The sequence below is a fragment of the Sardina pilchardus genome, chromosome 5, assembly GCF_963854185.1.
Source record: "Sardina pilchardus chromosome 5, fSarPil1.1, whole genome shotgun sequence".
In the NCBI taxonomy this organism is placed as follows: domain Eukaryota; kingdom Metazoa; phylum Chordata; class Actinopteri; order Clupeiformes; family Clupeidae; genus Sardina; species Sardina pilchardus.
Genome location: NC_084998.1, coordinates 8,063,797 through 8,079,745, shown reverse-complemented (window position 1 = coordinate 8,079,745; position 15,949 = coordinate 8,063,797). Strand labels below are relative to the sequence as shown.

Below are 15,949 nucleotides of genomic sequence, written 5' to 3'. Positions count from 1 at the left end.
TCTTGCTAGATTCCGTGGGAAATGAAAAGTTGCAGAAACATCCTGAGAAGTCACAGAAGAACGACAAGAGATTTGAGGAAAAAAAAGTATTGCCCCAAAGACTGTTGAAGTATCAAATATCTTCATGATGAACAAAAAGCAAGAACAAGTAGATTTAGATGATTGATTATTTACTGCAACTTTGGACTGTTTTTATTTGTTTTGTTTTGTTTTTATTTTGTAAGAGATGTACCATATATTATGTAAAGGTGTATGGTTTTGAGAACTAAACTGCAAGTTCAGGCTGTAAACTATGCACTGTATATCCCATGTTATTGATTATGAGGCTTTTTGTGTGTGTGTGTGTGTGTGTGTGTGTGTGTGTGTGTGTGCGCGTGTGTGAAGACACAGCATGATGCACCAGAGGTGAGGCTGCTGCTTACTGGGGAAGCACCCAGTCAGTGTTACACGTCCTGGGGTCTGGGCCACCACCTGTTCCCCTCCCTATCCCCATCCCGAGCCTCCACCTGACCCAAGCAACTATCATCCAACCCCTGACAGAAGTGTGTGTGTGTGTGTGTGTGTGTGTGTGTGTGTGTGTGTGTGTGTGTGTGTGTGTGTGTGTCTGTGTGTGTGTGTGTGTGTTTGGGGTGGGGGTGGGGGCTACTTTTGTACGATCCCTCAATTGATTTATTTATTTGTGTTGTCCCCGTCTGTAAGACTGGGCTGTTCCACTGGGTGAGGTGACAGCCCTGAGGGACCAGGGTCCCCCGCCTCATGTCAGCAGCTGCGCTGTAGCCGGGGTTACACTCTGACGTGATTATGGGATGTTTTGAATTCAGCATGCTGCCGTGGCCGGCTCTGTACTGCCGCGGCACTCAAAAGGCGTGGGACTCCAGAGACGCTACATGCACTTCTGCAGGCCTGCCTTTTCAGTCCAGATTTATTTATATCAGTTCTTTACGGCTCGTCTATTTATTGTTATTATTTATTTATTGCTTATTTATTTGAATGTGTATGTATTTATTTATGTATCTATTTATCAACCTTTATTTATTCACTGATGAATTCCACAATGTGAAGTGGTTTATGTGTGTAAACGAACCAATGTGATCACTGATATTGCATCGGTAGGCTTTTTCTAAATGATTGTTATTATTTGAGCTCTTGCTTCCTTTATAATGCAATGGGACTTGAGGGAGGAGTTATGCAGATGAAGGGAGTTGGACACGCCTGTTTCCTGTCTGCATGGCTCTCCTGATTGGTTCGCTGGAGACCTAGATGGCCTCCCTACATCCATGCATCTCTGCACTGGCTGCTCATTCTGGAGATGACCATGTTTACATAGGTTATTCATTCAATCCAGAACTGTCTTTTTGTGGAATTTAAACATCAGTTATTATACGTTTTTATTCACTCCAATCAGATCCCTCCACCCTGGCCAGACCCTAATGATACGCGTGGGCTCGTCCAAATCAGTGAAGTAGTAGCCTGCTACAGTGGCGCTAGGTTGCAGTTGCCATGGTAAATCTTTTCTCTTTTTTTTCACTGCGTTTGTGAAGTCCTGCACACTGCTCTTGGCAGTCTCTTGGCAACCAGCTAGCAAGCTTTTCCTTGAAAGTTTGTTCTTCAGTTGTATAATGGCATGAAAGGGAAAAGCCCACTGGTTGAGACAACAATGTTTATGTCCTTAAGGTCTGTGGAAGAAAAATCAAAAATTAACATGGAAGTGCAATCAGGGAACATCCCCCCAGTCTTCCTAACAATTGATCAGAGATCCTTCCTCCGGCTCCATGCGTTACATCAATAATGTAACTATGCTCAACTTTGTGTAATAAATATTCAAATCTTTTCAGAAATGAATACCAAGCCCTACCCTTGGGATTGTATAAAACTCAGTAGTTGTAGTGTTCTAGTTATTATTATTATTATTATACAGAACAATAAAGTATGTTATAATGGAAAACTAGCCTCATTTGCCTGATTGTCATTTGTGCAATGCCCACTTTCAGCTCTAGGGGGCACTAGAGTTACTTAATACTCAATTTTTCATTCAGTCAAATCACTAGAACGTTCCAATGACCCTGTGTTATAATGTAACATCTATTTTAAGGGTACTGGTGTGTTTGCAATGAGAAATCAATGTCGATGACAAAGCAATCTTATTAATGTCCTCAGGCACAGTCTATGGTCAGAATTGGTACATAAATATAGAACGTTGTCAGAATTATATATTTTAAAACCCATTTACAGTATCTAATAAATAAATCACCTATGACTGCTTGTGAAAGTATATATAGTGATAGTAAATATGAACATGGTAGGATATTTTTTTGTCATCTATCCATTCATGGCAGTTGTTATTACCAACTGTGTATTTATTTACTTTTAAGAAAAGATTTTGGTACATCTCTGACATTATAGTATCTAAAGGGCAAGACTAGAGTAACTTTTCACTCAGTCTTGCATTCAGTCAGGATTACATGAAACTTCTAGTCTGGCTATCACCATACTGCTAGCTTAGTCTTTTAAAACTGAACATTAGCCTGGGGAGTCTGCGCTTTATTTCTACTGCACAAAAGGTGATGTTCAATCAATGGACATAGATAAAATGACTGTGTACGCTTTTGGATTGTCCTTCAACCAATCAGACCAACAATCGTGGTGCACCTTTGGATGAGATAGTTTGGGATTGGACCCGGAAGATGTGGACAGGAAGCAGGAGAGATAGATGTGCAGGTTTCCAGCCTTAGCTGCAGGGTGAAATCGCTGGCAGATCAGGCAGGGTTTACCCAGCCTATGAAACTTCTAGAATCTAGAATAGATTCTAAAAGATTAAGAGGTAACGCCCTATGTCTGGCTATATGGTAGTGAGTTCTTTACTAATCACACATTAATCATACATTAGCCATACAGTCTTATATATCAGAATAAATATATTTTAACACCCATGTATTGGATATTGAAAACAAATCAGTTGCTGCTTGTTAAAGAGGAACAATGCAGGTTTGATGATTTCTTGGCTGTTTTCTCGTTTTACGCTTGTAGGTTTCTCTGCAGAGCTTCCCCTATAGCGTGTTTATTTTACAACACTCCTCAATCGGTCAGTCCACCTTTTAATGAGCGTGACTTTCTGTTTGTCAGTGCACCGCCCCGGTGGCACAAACTTGCAAGCGTGGTTCTTCCGCTCACATGCGCCAGGGGGAAGCGAGACAGCCATCATTCAACCTGGAATAAGTCCGATAACCATTCCAATGACTCCAAAGCTGATCAGTTAAGGTAAATTAAGCTAGAAAACTGGCATAGTCCACCTTTAACGGTAGTGTAAATAAAGGGGTTCATCATTTGTGTCACTGCATAGTCAACATGACAGTTGTCACCATTAAGTGTACTGTAACTTTATAAGTAATGTGTTGGTCTGTTTGTGGTGCCTTGTCTGCTTTACAGATAATGTGATTCTACAGAAGTACGCTCATATCCTCTGTGTGTGTGTGTGTGTGTGTGTGTGTGTGTGTGTGTGTGTGTGTGTGTGTGTGTGTGTGTGTGTGTGTGTGTATTTGTTTCCTTTGGATCATACTGTAAGTAAACGAGAGGTTGCTGGATCGCTCGGGCAGACGGCCAGACTCTCGGGTCATCCCACCGGTCCAGGCTGTCATCCCTCATCTCCAGTGGCCTGACACCAGGGAGATAATGACAGTGTCCAGAGACAGCGAAACTCTCATGCCCCTGCCAGTGCTTGGTCAGCAACACAGCGTACATATTCTCTCTCTCTCTCTCTCTCTCTCTCTCTCTCTCTCTCCTTCTCTCTCTCTCTTTCTGTCTCTCGCTCTCTCTCACAGACATACACACACACACAAACACAAGCGCACACGCATATACATTAACATACACACACATTCTAACTCATGCACATTCTGTATATGAGCATGCGTGCACACACACACACACACACACACACACCCTATGCCAGCTGTGCAAAGTTATATATATGGTCATGGAAATTACACGGTGGCTTAGTGAAACACACGTGTGTGTGACAGTAGCCGGGCAACGTCAACAATGTTTTGTGATCATCTATCCTAAAGCTCATGGACCATGCAGATGCTACTGACATTCATAACATAGTGTACTTGTAGGGAAGTCTTCATGGTGCATTTTTAGCAATTTCAACTTTAGTGTGTGGAGTGACCCTGCTCACTTTATGTGCATGTGAAAACACTTCAGAAGAAAATACAGGGTGAAACAATCAACAATGTTGAAATATTTTATGAAAGAGCAATAATGTGGTGGGGGTGGTTAGTATGAGCTCAAATGAATGTAGTTGCAGTGAAAAACATCCTATCCAACCACAAAGTTGCAGAGAAAATATTGAACCACACATTCCAGAAATATTTGCATGTGCATGTTCAAATGGTTTAAAAGGCTGCAATACACATTGATCATTGAAGACAATCATTCCTTATTTTAGGATATTATGTCATATTCAGAAGGGTAGAGATGGCGTCTGCGCCTTTTGTCTAATCGCTTTGTTGTCCAGTGCGTAACTCCAAAAAAATAAGGGCCGCGTTTCCCAGATTCGCTACTTCTTAGGAGCGTTCTTAGCCCTTAAGAGCTTCTTAACAAATCTGAGAAACCCGGCCAAGTTCAGTCAGGTAGTGGAGATGGTGGGCCACTGGGATTGAATAGTTCACACTCTTGGTGATTGGTGTGGAAACCTAAAAGAGGCGTCAGCGCCTGGTCAAGATTGAGACCCTGATGACGGGCTACTGTAGGCCCTAAACGTTTGTCTAGTTTTGTTTGTCATGGCCTGTAATGCTTTCTCTGCACTCTGAATACAGTTCTGTATAGATCTCAGCCCCTGAGTGCAGTCTCTACTTTTCCACTACATGAATTTGTTTTGGTTGGAACCACAAAGTTGCAGAGAACATATTTAACCACACAGTCCAGAAATATTTAGCACATACTGCATGTACAAGTGGTTTAAAAGGCTGCAATACACAGCATGATCATTGAAGACAATTCATTATTTTAGGACATTATGTCATGATATTCAGAAGGATATGATATTGAAGCGCAGAGTATTTGTTTTGGTTGCAAACACTCGTGTGCATCTTGGCATCGGTCTGCCTGTGGCGCTGGACAATTAGAGGGTCTGGATGGCATGGCATTACGACTCCGCTGGGCATCCTAGCACCAGCACCTGTCTGCACTCTCTGTTCATTTCACTCAGGGCTCCATAACAAATGACATATATGACTGGGTATATGTCAGCGCACTTCTTAGTTGAACTATGTCCACGGAGACATGCATTCATATATAGGGCTGATATATGAGCAGCACTTACCATGCCCATCTCTCAGTACCCTTGAGTGCACTCAAACTATAGAATGTATACATATCAAATTATATTACTATATATTATATATCATGTGATATATTTAGAAGATTTCATATTATGCTGCTTCGGTTGTACTGGAAGATGTACACTATTATAATGGCAAGTAAAAAGACATTCAATTATGCCTTGAATTGATAATATATTTAAATTGACTTCATGGATGTGTGATTAACTAATAACTCTCTTAAGATGTCTAGTTTGATATCCCGGGGAATTTTGGAGAGTTTCCAAAGTCATCCAAAGATTTCGGCATGTATGTGACTGGTCACATATTGCACTGTCCATATATGTCACAGGAGGGGGCTATAGACCACATGTTGCGGTTCTAATTATGCTGAGTTGGACCAACTGTGTTACAACAGGCTCCTAGATTCCTCTTTGCCCCTATAATGTTGGAAGAGAGGGGGGGGCCGGATTACAATTGGGGGGTCAGCCACATTGTGCTTGGCAGCTGTGCTGAAGAGGGCCCTTGCATTGGATTCCATTCTAATGCTTGGTCGGCCATGAATAGACATTCTAGTCAGTTCTATAAATATCTGGAGGGGAGGGGGGACTGCGGGGGGGGGGGGCTTCAGGAGGAGTGTCTGGAGGGGTGGGCAGAGGGCTGGGTATAAAAGCAGCCGGCCGACAAGCAGTCAGTACCTTTTCGGAAAAGTTCTTCCTCCAACTTCTTCTTCTCCTCCGAGCAGTTCACAGGCGACATGGAGAGGCGCATTCCGTTCAGCTTCCTCCGCACCCCCAGCTGGGACCCCTTCCGCGACTGGTACCAGGGCAGCCGTCTGTTCGACCAGTCCTTCGGCATGCCCTCCATGCCCGAGGAGTTCAACCCCTTCCCCAGCACCCACTGGCCCGGCTACATCCGCCAGGGGCTGCCCGCCGCCGCCGGCCCTGGAGACATGGCCTCCCCAATGATGGCCTCCCCGATGATGGCCTCCCCGATGATGCCCAGCCAGGTGCCCATGATGCCGCCAGTCTCACCGGTCTACGCCCGCGCCCTCTCCCGACAGCTGAGCACCGGCATGTCCGAGATCAAACAGACGGCGGACAGCTGGAAGGTCAGCCTGGACGTCAACCACTTCTCCCCCGAGGAGATCGTGGTGAAGACCAAAGACGGCGTGGTCGAGATCACAGGTGAGACTTTTTTTTTAACAATTTATTTTTGGGCTTTTTATGCCTTTATTTGGACAGGACAGTAGAGAGAATGACAGGAAGTGAGTGGGAGAGAGAGTCGGGGTGGGATCTGGAAAGGACCACGGGGCGGGAATCGAACCCGGGTCGCCAGCGTACGGTGCAGGTGCCCCAGCCAGTTGCGCCACTGCCGGGGCCCACAGGTGAGACTTTAACTGCGCCCTCTCTAAATAGTTCAGGGCGCTTTTTGGGATTACTTCGCTTGTTGACACGATACTGTTTTGCTTGGGCTTGAGTTTGTTTGAGCTTGACTGTTATAATTGTCTACGCTGGCTTGTCATAGTTTTAAAAAGAGTATGAACTGCACATTCACTCATTTTCTCAGCCGCTGAAATTTCAGTATGGATATTCTATAAACAGTGCCTGGAGATGTAGATGTGTAATCATACAATGAGTATTTGAGGCTCTTGTGGAGACATACTGTACAAAAGTGGTTAGATCTAGACATTACGTTGAAATTGGTGTCACTGGATTTATTGGCTCACACTCCACAAGACTACTGAGATGTACAAACATCTTTTCTAAGAAGTGTGTGAGAGATGGCAGAAGGAGCAACAGACCCACTCTGCACACACACTGACACAAAACACAAGCCTGGCAGTGTGTTGACTTTTGAAACCGACTCCTGTGTACTTCTCCGAGTCGAAGCACAAGAGCTCTAAAGTGCAAACAAACCACGAGGGCGTCGGTTTTAAAAAGCACCGTGTTCCCAACTGTCTGCTGGGAGGGGAAGCGTTTGGACAAACGCCTGGCCCTCGATAATACCGCTCGGATTCCTGAGACATTAAACAACCCTCCACAAATCAGACGCGGCCTTTGGTAGGAGTGCCTTTCAGCAGCAGCGGCAGCAGCATCTATAAATTAAGAGCTGTGACAGAGTGTTTAGTCTTTTAGTACTAAGCTTGCCTCGTAATCAGGAAGGAACTAATTGCTCCTGAAGGCCCCGTGTCCTAATATGATGATGATATGAAGTGCTGGGAGGCCTGTCAGACGTCTCCATGAGGACATCATGAGGGCAACATGACTTGGCGCGACGCGTCTCTGGGGTGTTGCTGAAAAGCCTCGGCTCCTGAGAGCGTCGCGGAGCGCAGCGTACGCCATGCCCATTTGATACCCCCTAAAGCTCGCCAGCCCATCTGCTGAGCGCCCCGCAGGGGATGAGGAGACGGGGTGCCCGCCGCCCTCCCCCCCCCCCCCTCGTTATCAGTCCGTCGTCAAAGCAAATAGACGGGCACAGGCGCTTCACAGCGGGGCCCGAGGGACCTGGGGAGGGCTGGAGTGACAGCTTGAGCGGAACATGCGTGCAACACTTCACACAATGCCTTGACAGTGAACCGACACAGAGTCAGCTATCGAAGGCGGAGAAGATTACTCTGAGCCTATAGAATCAAGTGCCCCCCTACGGACTGTATGAACAGCACAATACACACAGCGGTAAACTATAGCATCATTATCTATTCTGTGAGAGGACACAGACACCCGGGTACTTATCAGGGCCATAGCTGATAACTGTCAGCCTATAGAATCAAGTACCGTTACATAAACAAACACATTCCACTTGGATAAGCACTGCGGTCATCTACATGCACAATATATTACAGTACATGAGAAGACATAGACATTTTTAATGGGAACGATTAAAAACACAAGCATACTGTAAAATCTTAAGCAACTGCCTTCATACTGATTCTTTAACTGGTCTTAATATGGTGGCGTTTTACATTTTAACATATACACATTTTTTGGGGGGTTTATGGTTTGAAGAAGACTGGAATGTCCACCACAGTTGGCCAGGCTAGCCATTGCTTGAGTGGCCATTGCTGCAGGGTCTCTGGCTAAACTCAGTGTGTGTGTGTGTTTACTCTTCTCAGGAAAGCACGAGGAGAGGAGAGACGAGCACGGCTACATTTCTAGATGCTTCACAAGGAAATACACGTAAGTGCACTAAACATTACAGTGGCACACAGCAGGTGTTGGGTCCAGAGACAATGTATATTAACGGCTTCACAGCAACAGACACCTATTGTAAGGGCGTTTTGTAAAAGGGTCATTTGTAAAAGCTCTGAGTTCAGCAAAATAAGGAAATCTTATATACTTTCTTTAGTCATAATTTGGTTACACTTCACTTGACTGTATCTACAGTACATAAGAGTGATATGACACTGATATTATAAACAAGTCATAGATGTTTATGACATAGCGCTTCTGTCATTTGGTTTTTGTCATGACAAGTTATGGGTCGGATTGGGATTAGGATTAGAGTTAGGGGTTAGGTCATGACATATGTCATGACAGTGTCACATCAGTCTTATGTAGATATATAGATGGTAAAGTGCAACCCATCATTTTGTCACAAGAATGAATGGCCCTGGACAGAACACTATTCCTTTAAAGGCCTTTCCAAGACCTTATCAGATTTTCATCACTACGCCAAACATCTAAGGCAGACAGCACTGTCATCTGGGATATACAATCCTTCTATGGCTACTCCTGTTAATCCCATGATTTAAGTGAGCTAACATCTCGAAAGTCATATTTTACGGCTCGGGGACCGTTACGTAACCATGGAAGGGAGGGCTATTCCTGTTGAGCCCTGCACAATGCGCTGCTCTTTGCCAAAGTTCCTGCATATTGTGAGACAACCACTTAACACCATAATATTACTTGTGTTGCAATGTACTGGCACAATCTGCCATTGTAATTGAAGACACTTCTACTAAATTCAGGGAATTGCTCCTCGTATTTCTCTAGAGTTCTGTTCAGTGGGTGCTCAGAAAAAGAGGATGGTGTTAGTCCACTGACTGTAAATAGGAGACAAATAGGAGTGGACCCACTCGTCCTATTTACAGACTGAGCCATACAAGAATTCCTGGAAATGGGCATACTGCTTGAGGAGCACGCAAAGGGAGGCGTGTTTTGATTGGCTGCTGAGTTCAAACTTCTGGCCAGAATCACAGACAGTACCTTAAATATCTCAAGATCCAGATGGGTTTGTCAGTTCCTTTGCCAAGCAGATAAAAGTGTGCATCTCTAAATCAGAGGAAAGACAGCCTGTGGTCTCAAGACAAGGACTTTCTGAAATGAGAAAAGTTGTGTATTTAAGATAACAAGATTGGGAAAAACGATGACTAACATCTGGAGATAGTTACTAATATTGGGAGTGTTAGTCTCACTTGGGCGTTTATCCACATGTGCATCAAATTCCGGTCCCTCCCCATATTTAACCTCTCAAACCTCTCAAGTCATTTTTTATTCACAAAAAAACATGTTTGTGGTTTTCTATGGTATGGCACATGTGTTGATTCATTTACATGTCTATTTATTTAAGGGACAATGTGCAGTATAGAATCCAGCCAGATTATACTGGAGCTAGAGGCTACTAGGCAGGAGTTGATGATTTATTGTCCAAAACATTAATCCTGTTTGAATACTTTGTAAATCATTGACATTGTAGTTACCAGGTTGTCAAGCAATACGAAAAGTGGGTTAAAATCATAGAACAGAAAGGGTTGTACAATACAAGGCCTTAAAAAAACCTTGTTTGGCCCTCTGTTGCCATCTGGAGGACATACTGTAGTACTGCACAATACTGTGCAATCATGTTCACACCCTTTTACCAACCCTTTTCCTAAACAGTATAGATTATTAACAGTACCATTAACATTAACCTCTTACAAATGAAGTGACATTGCATCCTATTCTTTTAGCGTAAACTATTCTACACATATTGATCAAAAACAGACGCCTAAACAAGTGACACGACACACGTCTGCTTGTTTGAAAAGTGAGTCATGTGTCCATGCCGGTTACACTAATAGACTGATGTAACAGACTGTCAAGCAGCAGTTGAGAAATCTGTTCGCTGACTCATGTAATGGGCCTCTGCTGTTCTGTGTGCTCCAGACTGCCCCCTGGTGCTGACCTGGAGAAGATCTCGTCCTGCCTGTCGCCCGAGGGCGTGCTGACCGTGGAGGCCCCCCTGCCCAAACCCGCCATCCAGGGCTCCGAGATCACCATCCCCGTCAACGTGGAGCATGGCAGCGTGGTCAAGAAAGAGTAGAACCAACCCAGACATGTGACCACCCTGCATCCCCTCACTCCATACACACACACACACACACACACACACACACACACACATACTTGACCTGCACAAACACACACACAAATCTAACTTGCACACACACACACACACACACACACATACTTGACTTGCACACACACACACACACACACACACACACACAGCCATAATCCCATAAGCAGAAGGGATGGTTTACAGCACTGGTGCGTGGTGCAGAGACAGATATACGTTTACAGTATTGATTCTGGGGAGGAGCAGAGACCTGAGCTCCACTTCCTCTGACTGGATGTCCCACCAGTGCAGTCCGCAGAGCCTTTATGGGGGAGAGGAGGCTGGTGGCGGAGGCTGTGTGTGTGTGTGTATGTGTGTGTGTGTGTGTGAGTGAGTGTGTGTTTGTGTCAGATCCCTCATCTCTGCATGTCTCTTGTTTAATGATCCAACCCAGGCTGGGATCCCAGAGTACACACACACACACACACACACACACACACACACACACACATATCTGCCCCCAGCACCATATGGCTGCCACTGCAATAATTACACACTTCATTTGAATGAAGACAAACACACACACACACACACACAGATGCACACACAGACACACAAACACACACACACACACACACACACACACCTTGATCCATCATTTGCGCTATTAAATCTGCAATTGCAGGCGCTTAAACAGCTGTGGGTTTTCTGAGCACTGCCCCCAACGCCGTCCACACACTGACCATCCCCGCTGTCCTCACGCTGCCCCCATCTCCGTGCTCCAGCTCTGTGAAGACGCTCAGAAATAGCCACAGACTCCTCAACACCACTCCGACAGCCGCCACAGCCCTGGCCTCTAAAACTGTCCAAGACTGGTTCTTCCTTAAGAAACGTATCTCTCGGAGATATCATTTTACAGATTTGTCCATTTCTTCTCTGAGCGGAAATGTTACTTTTTCATCTAATGTTGCGTTTGGAAAAAAAAAGCTTGTTGCATGCATATGGAGAATAAACTTTTCCACACAACATTACTTGTCCACATTATGTTGTAACTTTGACATGGTGCATTTGTTTTGTTTAGAAAACATAGTAACATGATTGTGATTAGAATAATAAAGTAACAAATCTGTAGAACTATTTTAATGACCTGTAAGCTGTGTGCGTAGAGATAGGGAGGATGTTATGGCAACTCGTCCCCTTGGAATTCTAAGGTTCTATCTGCGTTCTGAGTACTTCTAAAATTTCAAGTTTCACAATTTTAGAATTCCATAGTTATAAGGATAAATGGAACAAGCCTCTTTCGTCCAAAAATGTATACAACTTCAAGAAACACCTCACTTCGCCTTAATAAATTGTCACAGAATATACTGAATGTCACTAACTCAAATAGAAACGTATCGTTCTAAGGGGACGAACTTATAATCAGGAATATTCTGGCCACGACTGGAGCAGCAGAACATAAGAAAGAGCAGTAACGCCCAGTGTCCATCAACAACATGCATGACCTCATAGCAGCCAATAGGACAATATGATACCTGTTAGTCTTTTATAGTGAGAAACATAATATAGTCCTTAATGGCCACTGTCTGGTCCCTTTCTTTAGCAAAACCACACCTATATCACCACTCTTATATCAGTATACAGATAAAGTCAGATCAAATCACAACCCCATACTGTTATGATGTGAGTTTCTTCCTGCGATTTCTTGTTGAGTAAACAATTTGAGGTGGCAGACCTGTAGTGATAGTGAACAAGTGTTCCAAAACTCTGCTGGTAGCTGAATGAATCTGACATAGACTACTGTAATGTGCATATCAGAGTTGGGTCTTTTGTTTTGTTTTGGTGTTGTGAGCCAAGGGGAAGTGAGGTAATGGGATCAGTGGAATTTTAGAAGAACACGACAACAGGATCTCTTCATGAGCGGGAAGTGGGCATTAACAAGGAGAGCCATTACAGGAGTCTGGTATTGTTGCGCATACACTCTTAAAACGAAAGTGTGTTGTCCCTATCTGGACACAGAGATGTGTTAAAAAGCGACACAGGTTGTGTTGTTTTCAACATATTGTGAAATAAATGAAAGAAGGAAACAACACAAACTGTGTTGTTCCTATCTGGACACAAATATGTGCCTAAAAAGCAACACAAGTTGTGTTGTTTTCAACACATTTGTTTTAAGACTGTAGATAAACCTCAATATATCCAGTGCATGGTGCCACAGCAATATACTGTATTATGAAGATGCTGAACAGCAAATCGTCCAATTCATACGGAAGCTAGTGGTGGTTGGCTCTTTTTGATGCTCACCTGTTTCCATGGCTACTGGAGGGGAAGTTCTTACAATATACTGTAGCTCTGAGAAAGAATGAAAGAGTTGGTTAGCTGAAAGGAATCATGTGGGAGGAAACATAATATTCCCCTCTCCGATGCTCTAACACCATTCATCACCACCAGGTAATGCCTGCGATTTGTCGTCAGCACTGTTACTGTTGAGTATTTCTGGCCTATAGGCAAATCAATCAATAGTGGTAAAAGGATATATGCACTTGCATCCCAAAATAATGCGCAAAGTGGTAAGGCACCGAAACAGATACGACATCATTCATGCAACAAGACAGTAAGTACAAACAACAAACAAGAGCGAAGACAATACCCCTCTAGCCTCAGACAATGCAGACCAGGAAGCCACCGCCACATGCTTTGGGTGAGAATGACTTGAATCCATTGTCAATAATAAGTTGTGTAACACATTACATGTAAATGGTGGGACAATGTTTTCCAAATGTTTTGGTTTATGGGAGAGTTTGAAGGGCTGATTCTTGTGAACATGATGCTCTAGGCTATGCTATGGGATACATGATTGACACATTAATAATCTTAAAATTAAACAAATAAAGTAAACAATGTTTGTGTTTAAGAGTGACAGTCCTGTGGAAACTCAGAGCACCAGTGACACCTCCTTACTGTGAGTCTGGTGTCCTCAAGTCGTCTGCGTGCTGTTGTGCTCCCAGATGGTGAACCCTGTTCCCAACCAGCAGCTTAACCCAGCACGCCAGGCCCCTCGGAGAAGCTTCTGGAATACGACTGATTAAGAGGCGAGGCTTCTCTTTCATTTATTTACAGCACGTTTCCACTCGCCAGGCTCTTTTTTTAGCCCCACACTCTCTCTCGCCTCTAAAGCGACGCACAACAACAACGGCGCACATGCCCACTCTTTCTTCTCTCTTTCTCAGTCTTTACGCTCTCTCGCTTTCTTCTCTCTCACACGCTCCTTCTCTCTCTTTATTCTCCCTGTCTTCTCTTCTCTCTCTCTCTCTTTCTTCTCTCTCCTCTTCTCTTATTCTCTCTCCTCTGGAGCTGCAGGGCCCGTCTATTTATAGAAAGGTTCCTCCATGCCCTGCATTTCCGGCGTGCTCTCTGGCAGCAGATGACAGGAATCTGGAGCGCTCTGTCACTTCTTCCAGCTCCCTTTCCATGAGTTAACAAACCTGGAAAAGAGCAGGAATCCGGCCCAGTCCGGCCTGCTCTCTCACTCGTTGACATCCTAAAAAAAAAAAAAAAAAAAACAGGCCTGAAGACACTTCTCTCTAATTGTTGTTTTTTCTTTTTTCTTTTTTCTTTTTTTGACTACTTGGCAAGTCTGACTTGTGTTCGCGTTGCTCTCAGTCAACAGTGTAATTTGCTGTGATAAGGTCAAAGGAGCTTTTGGCGAACGGGCTAAATAATGCAAGCCATCTCCGTGGAGCTCATTTATGTCTCACTGTCAAGCTCCAGCTGAGTGCGTACAACTCAAGGCAAGTCTTTTTATAGGACCTTTCAAAACCATGACTCACGATCAGCACCCCCCCCCCACACACCCCCATCCTCTTTCTCTTCTGTCTCCCTCCCTCCCTCTCTCTGAGATAATGCCCGATTAAATAATTCATGTCCCACCCCATCCTTCATCCACCAGCGGTCCAGCCCCTGTGCCAGGACGGGCCTCCCATCCACTCTGTACCCGTGTGCCACCACTGCCATGCCATCAGCCGGTACTCCGATTGGAGAATTCACCTCCCTCCCCTCTCTCTCTCTCTCTCTCTCTCTCTCTCTCTCTCTCTCTCTCTCCTCTCTGTCTCCCCCTCTCTTTCTCATTGCGCCAGCCTCAGCTGTGAGGCGTAAGTAGGCCAGCTCTCCAAAGGCACCAATTAATGTGATCTAAGGAGGCTCACCCGGGGTGGAGTAGCAATGACTCTAGTCCTGCCTCACACAACACTGCCAGTCCCCCCCCGCCGCCCTCCGCCCTCCGCCCCACCAACCCCACCGTCCGCCCCCTCTAAAAGCCTCTTCCCATGGGATTGAAACTCGAGAGGGTGCCCAGTGACGTCCACGCCCGGTCACTCTGGCACACTCGAGTCCCACACCACTCACACGTATACTGTACGTCTGTGCCTGAGCTGAGCCCCCACCCCCCCCACCCCCCCCCCCCTCAGTGACGGTGTCATCATGAGGGCAGTTCAGTCCAGGGTCCCTGGAGGCAGTGGACGATCCAAGAACAAGTGTCACTTCCGAGAGCAGGAAGGGACACATGCCCAGACATTTTGGACGGCTCCGTAATGGAGAGTCATGGAGCAAATACAGCCTCCAGAACACCTCACCACCCTGCAAGAGATATACGGTTTATATGCGCCCTCGTCTCAGACACTGGGATATATGATCTGTCTCTTAACCAATCAGAAAAGGGGTTCTCAGTGTACATTGCCATGAATCTGCTTCAATAAAATTCTCAACGTTTTTATGAGAAGCGGATGCCATATTCAGGCATATCAGCCATTTATCCTGACGCAGTAACATGCCTGTAGTGTAAAGTGCATTATTTCTGCCTGTACAAAAAATCTAAATGGTCAGACTTCCACCATTTTCCATCGTCTTATACTGAATTATAATAATATTTTGAATATTTACATACCAGTGATATCCTATCAGAGGTGGAAAAGTCCAGCTTCAGAAAGTAAAAGTCGTGCCACATATCTGTGTCAACCATTCACTTAAACCGGCTGATTCAAATTAGCACAACTCTTCAGCCAGATAGATCAGCTAATTGGTGAGATCACCTGTGTTAAATGCACAGGTAGAACCAATGGTTGGACTTGTCCATCTCTGTATACTATTTGTAATGATATGTCAAAATAGTATTATATTTGCAAGAAATATGTCGCTTTAACTTATGGACTATCAGAAACAAAAACTGTAATACACTAGAATTTCAGAGATGTTAAACTCTAAGCTTAAAACCTAAACAATTATAAATTTAGATCTATCTTGTGAATGAATGT

The 15,949-nt window shown here is 44.5% G+C and overlaps 2 protein-coding genes across 2 annotated transcripts in view; both read left to right on the top strand.

Annotated features, from left to right (window-relative positions):
• LOC134079755 (serine/arginine repetitive matrix protein 3-like) overlaps positions 1-1,940 on the top strand; it is a 7,487-nt gene extending 5,547 nt beyond the window's left edge. The window contains exon 4 of the mRNA XM_062535832.1: positions 1-1,940. This exon is cut by the window's left edge and continues 1,266 nt beyond it. The gene's annotated coding sequence lies outside the window, so the exon portion shown is untranslated.
• Positions 1,941-6,032: 4,092 nt separating this feature from the next.
• hspb1 (heat shock protein, alpha-crystallin-related, 1) lies at positions 6,033-11,668 on the top strand. The gene is made up of 3 exons (XM_062536240.1): positions 6,033-6,508; positions 8,437-8,500; positions 10,469-11,668. Exons 1-3 carry the CDS (start codon positions 6,079-6,081, stop codon positions 10,623-10,625), a joined length of 651 nt encoding a protein of 216 aa, XP_062392224.1. The 5' UTR covers positions 6,033-6,078; the 3' UTR covers positions 10,626-11,668.
• The last annotated feature ends 4,281 nt before the right edge of the window (positions 11,669-15,949 follow it).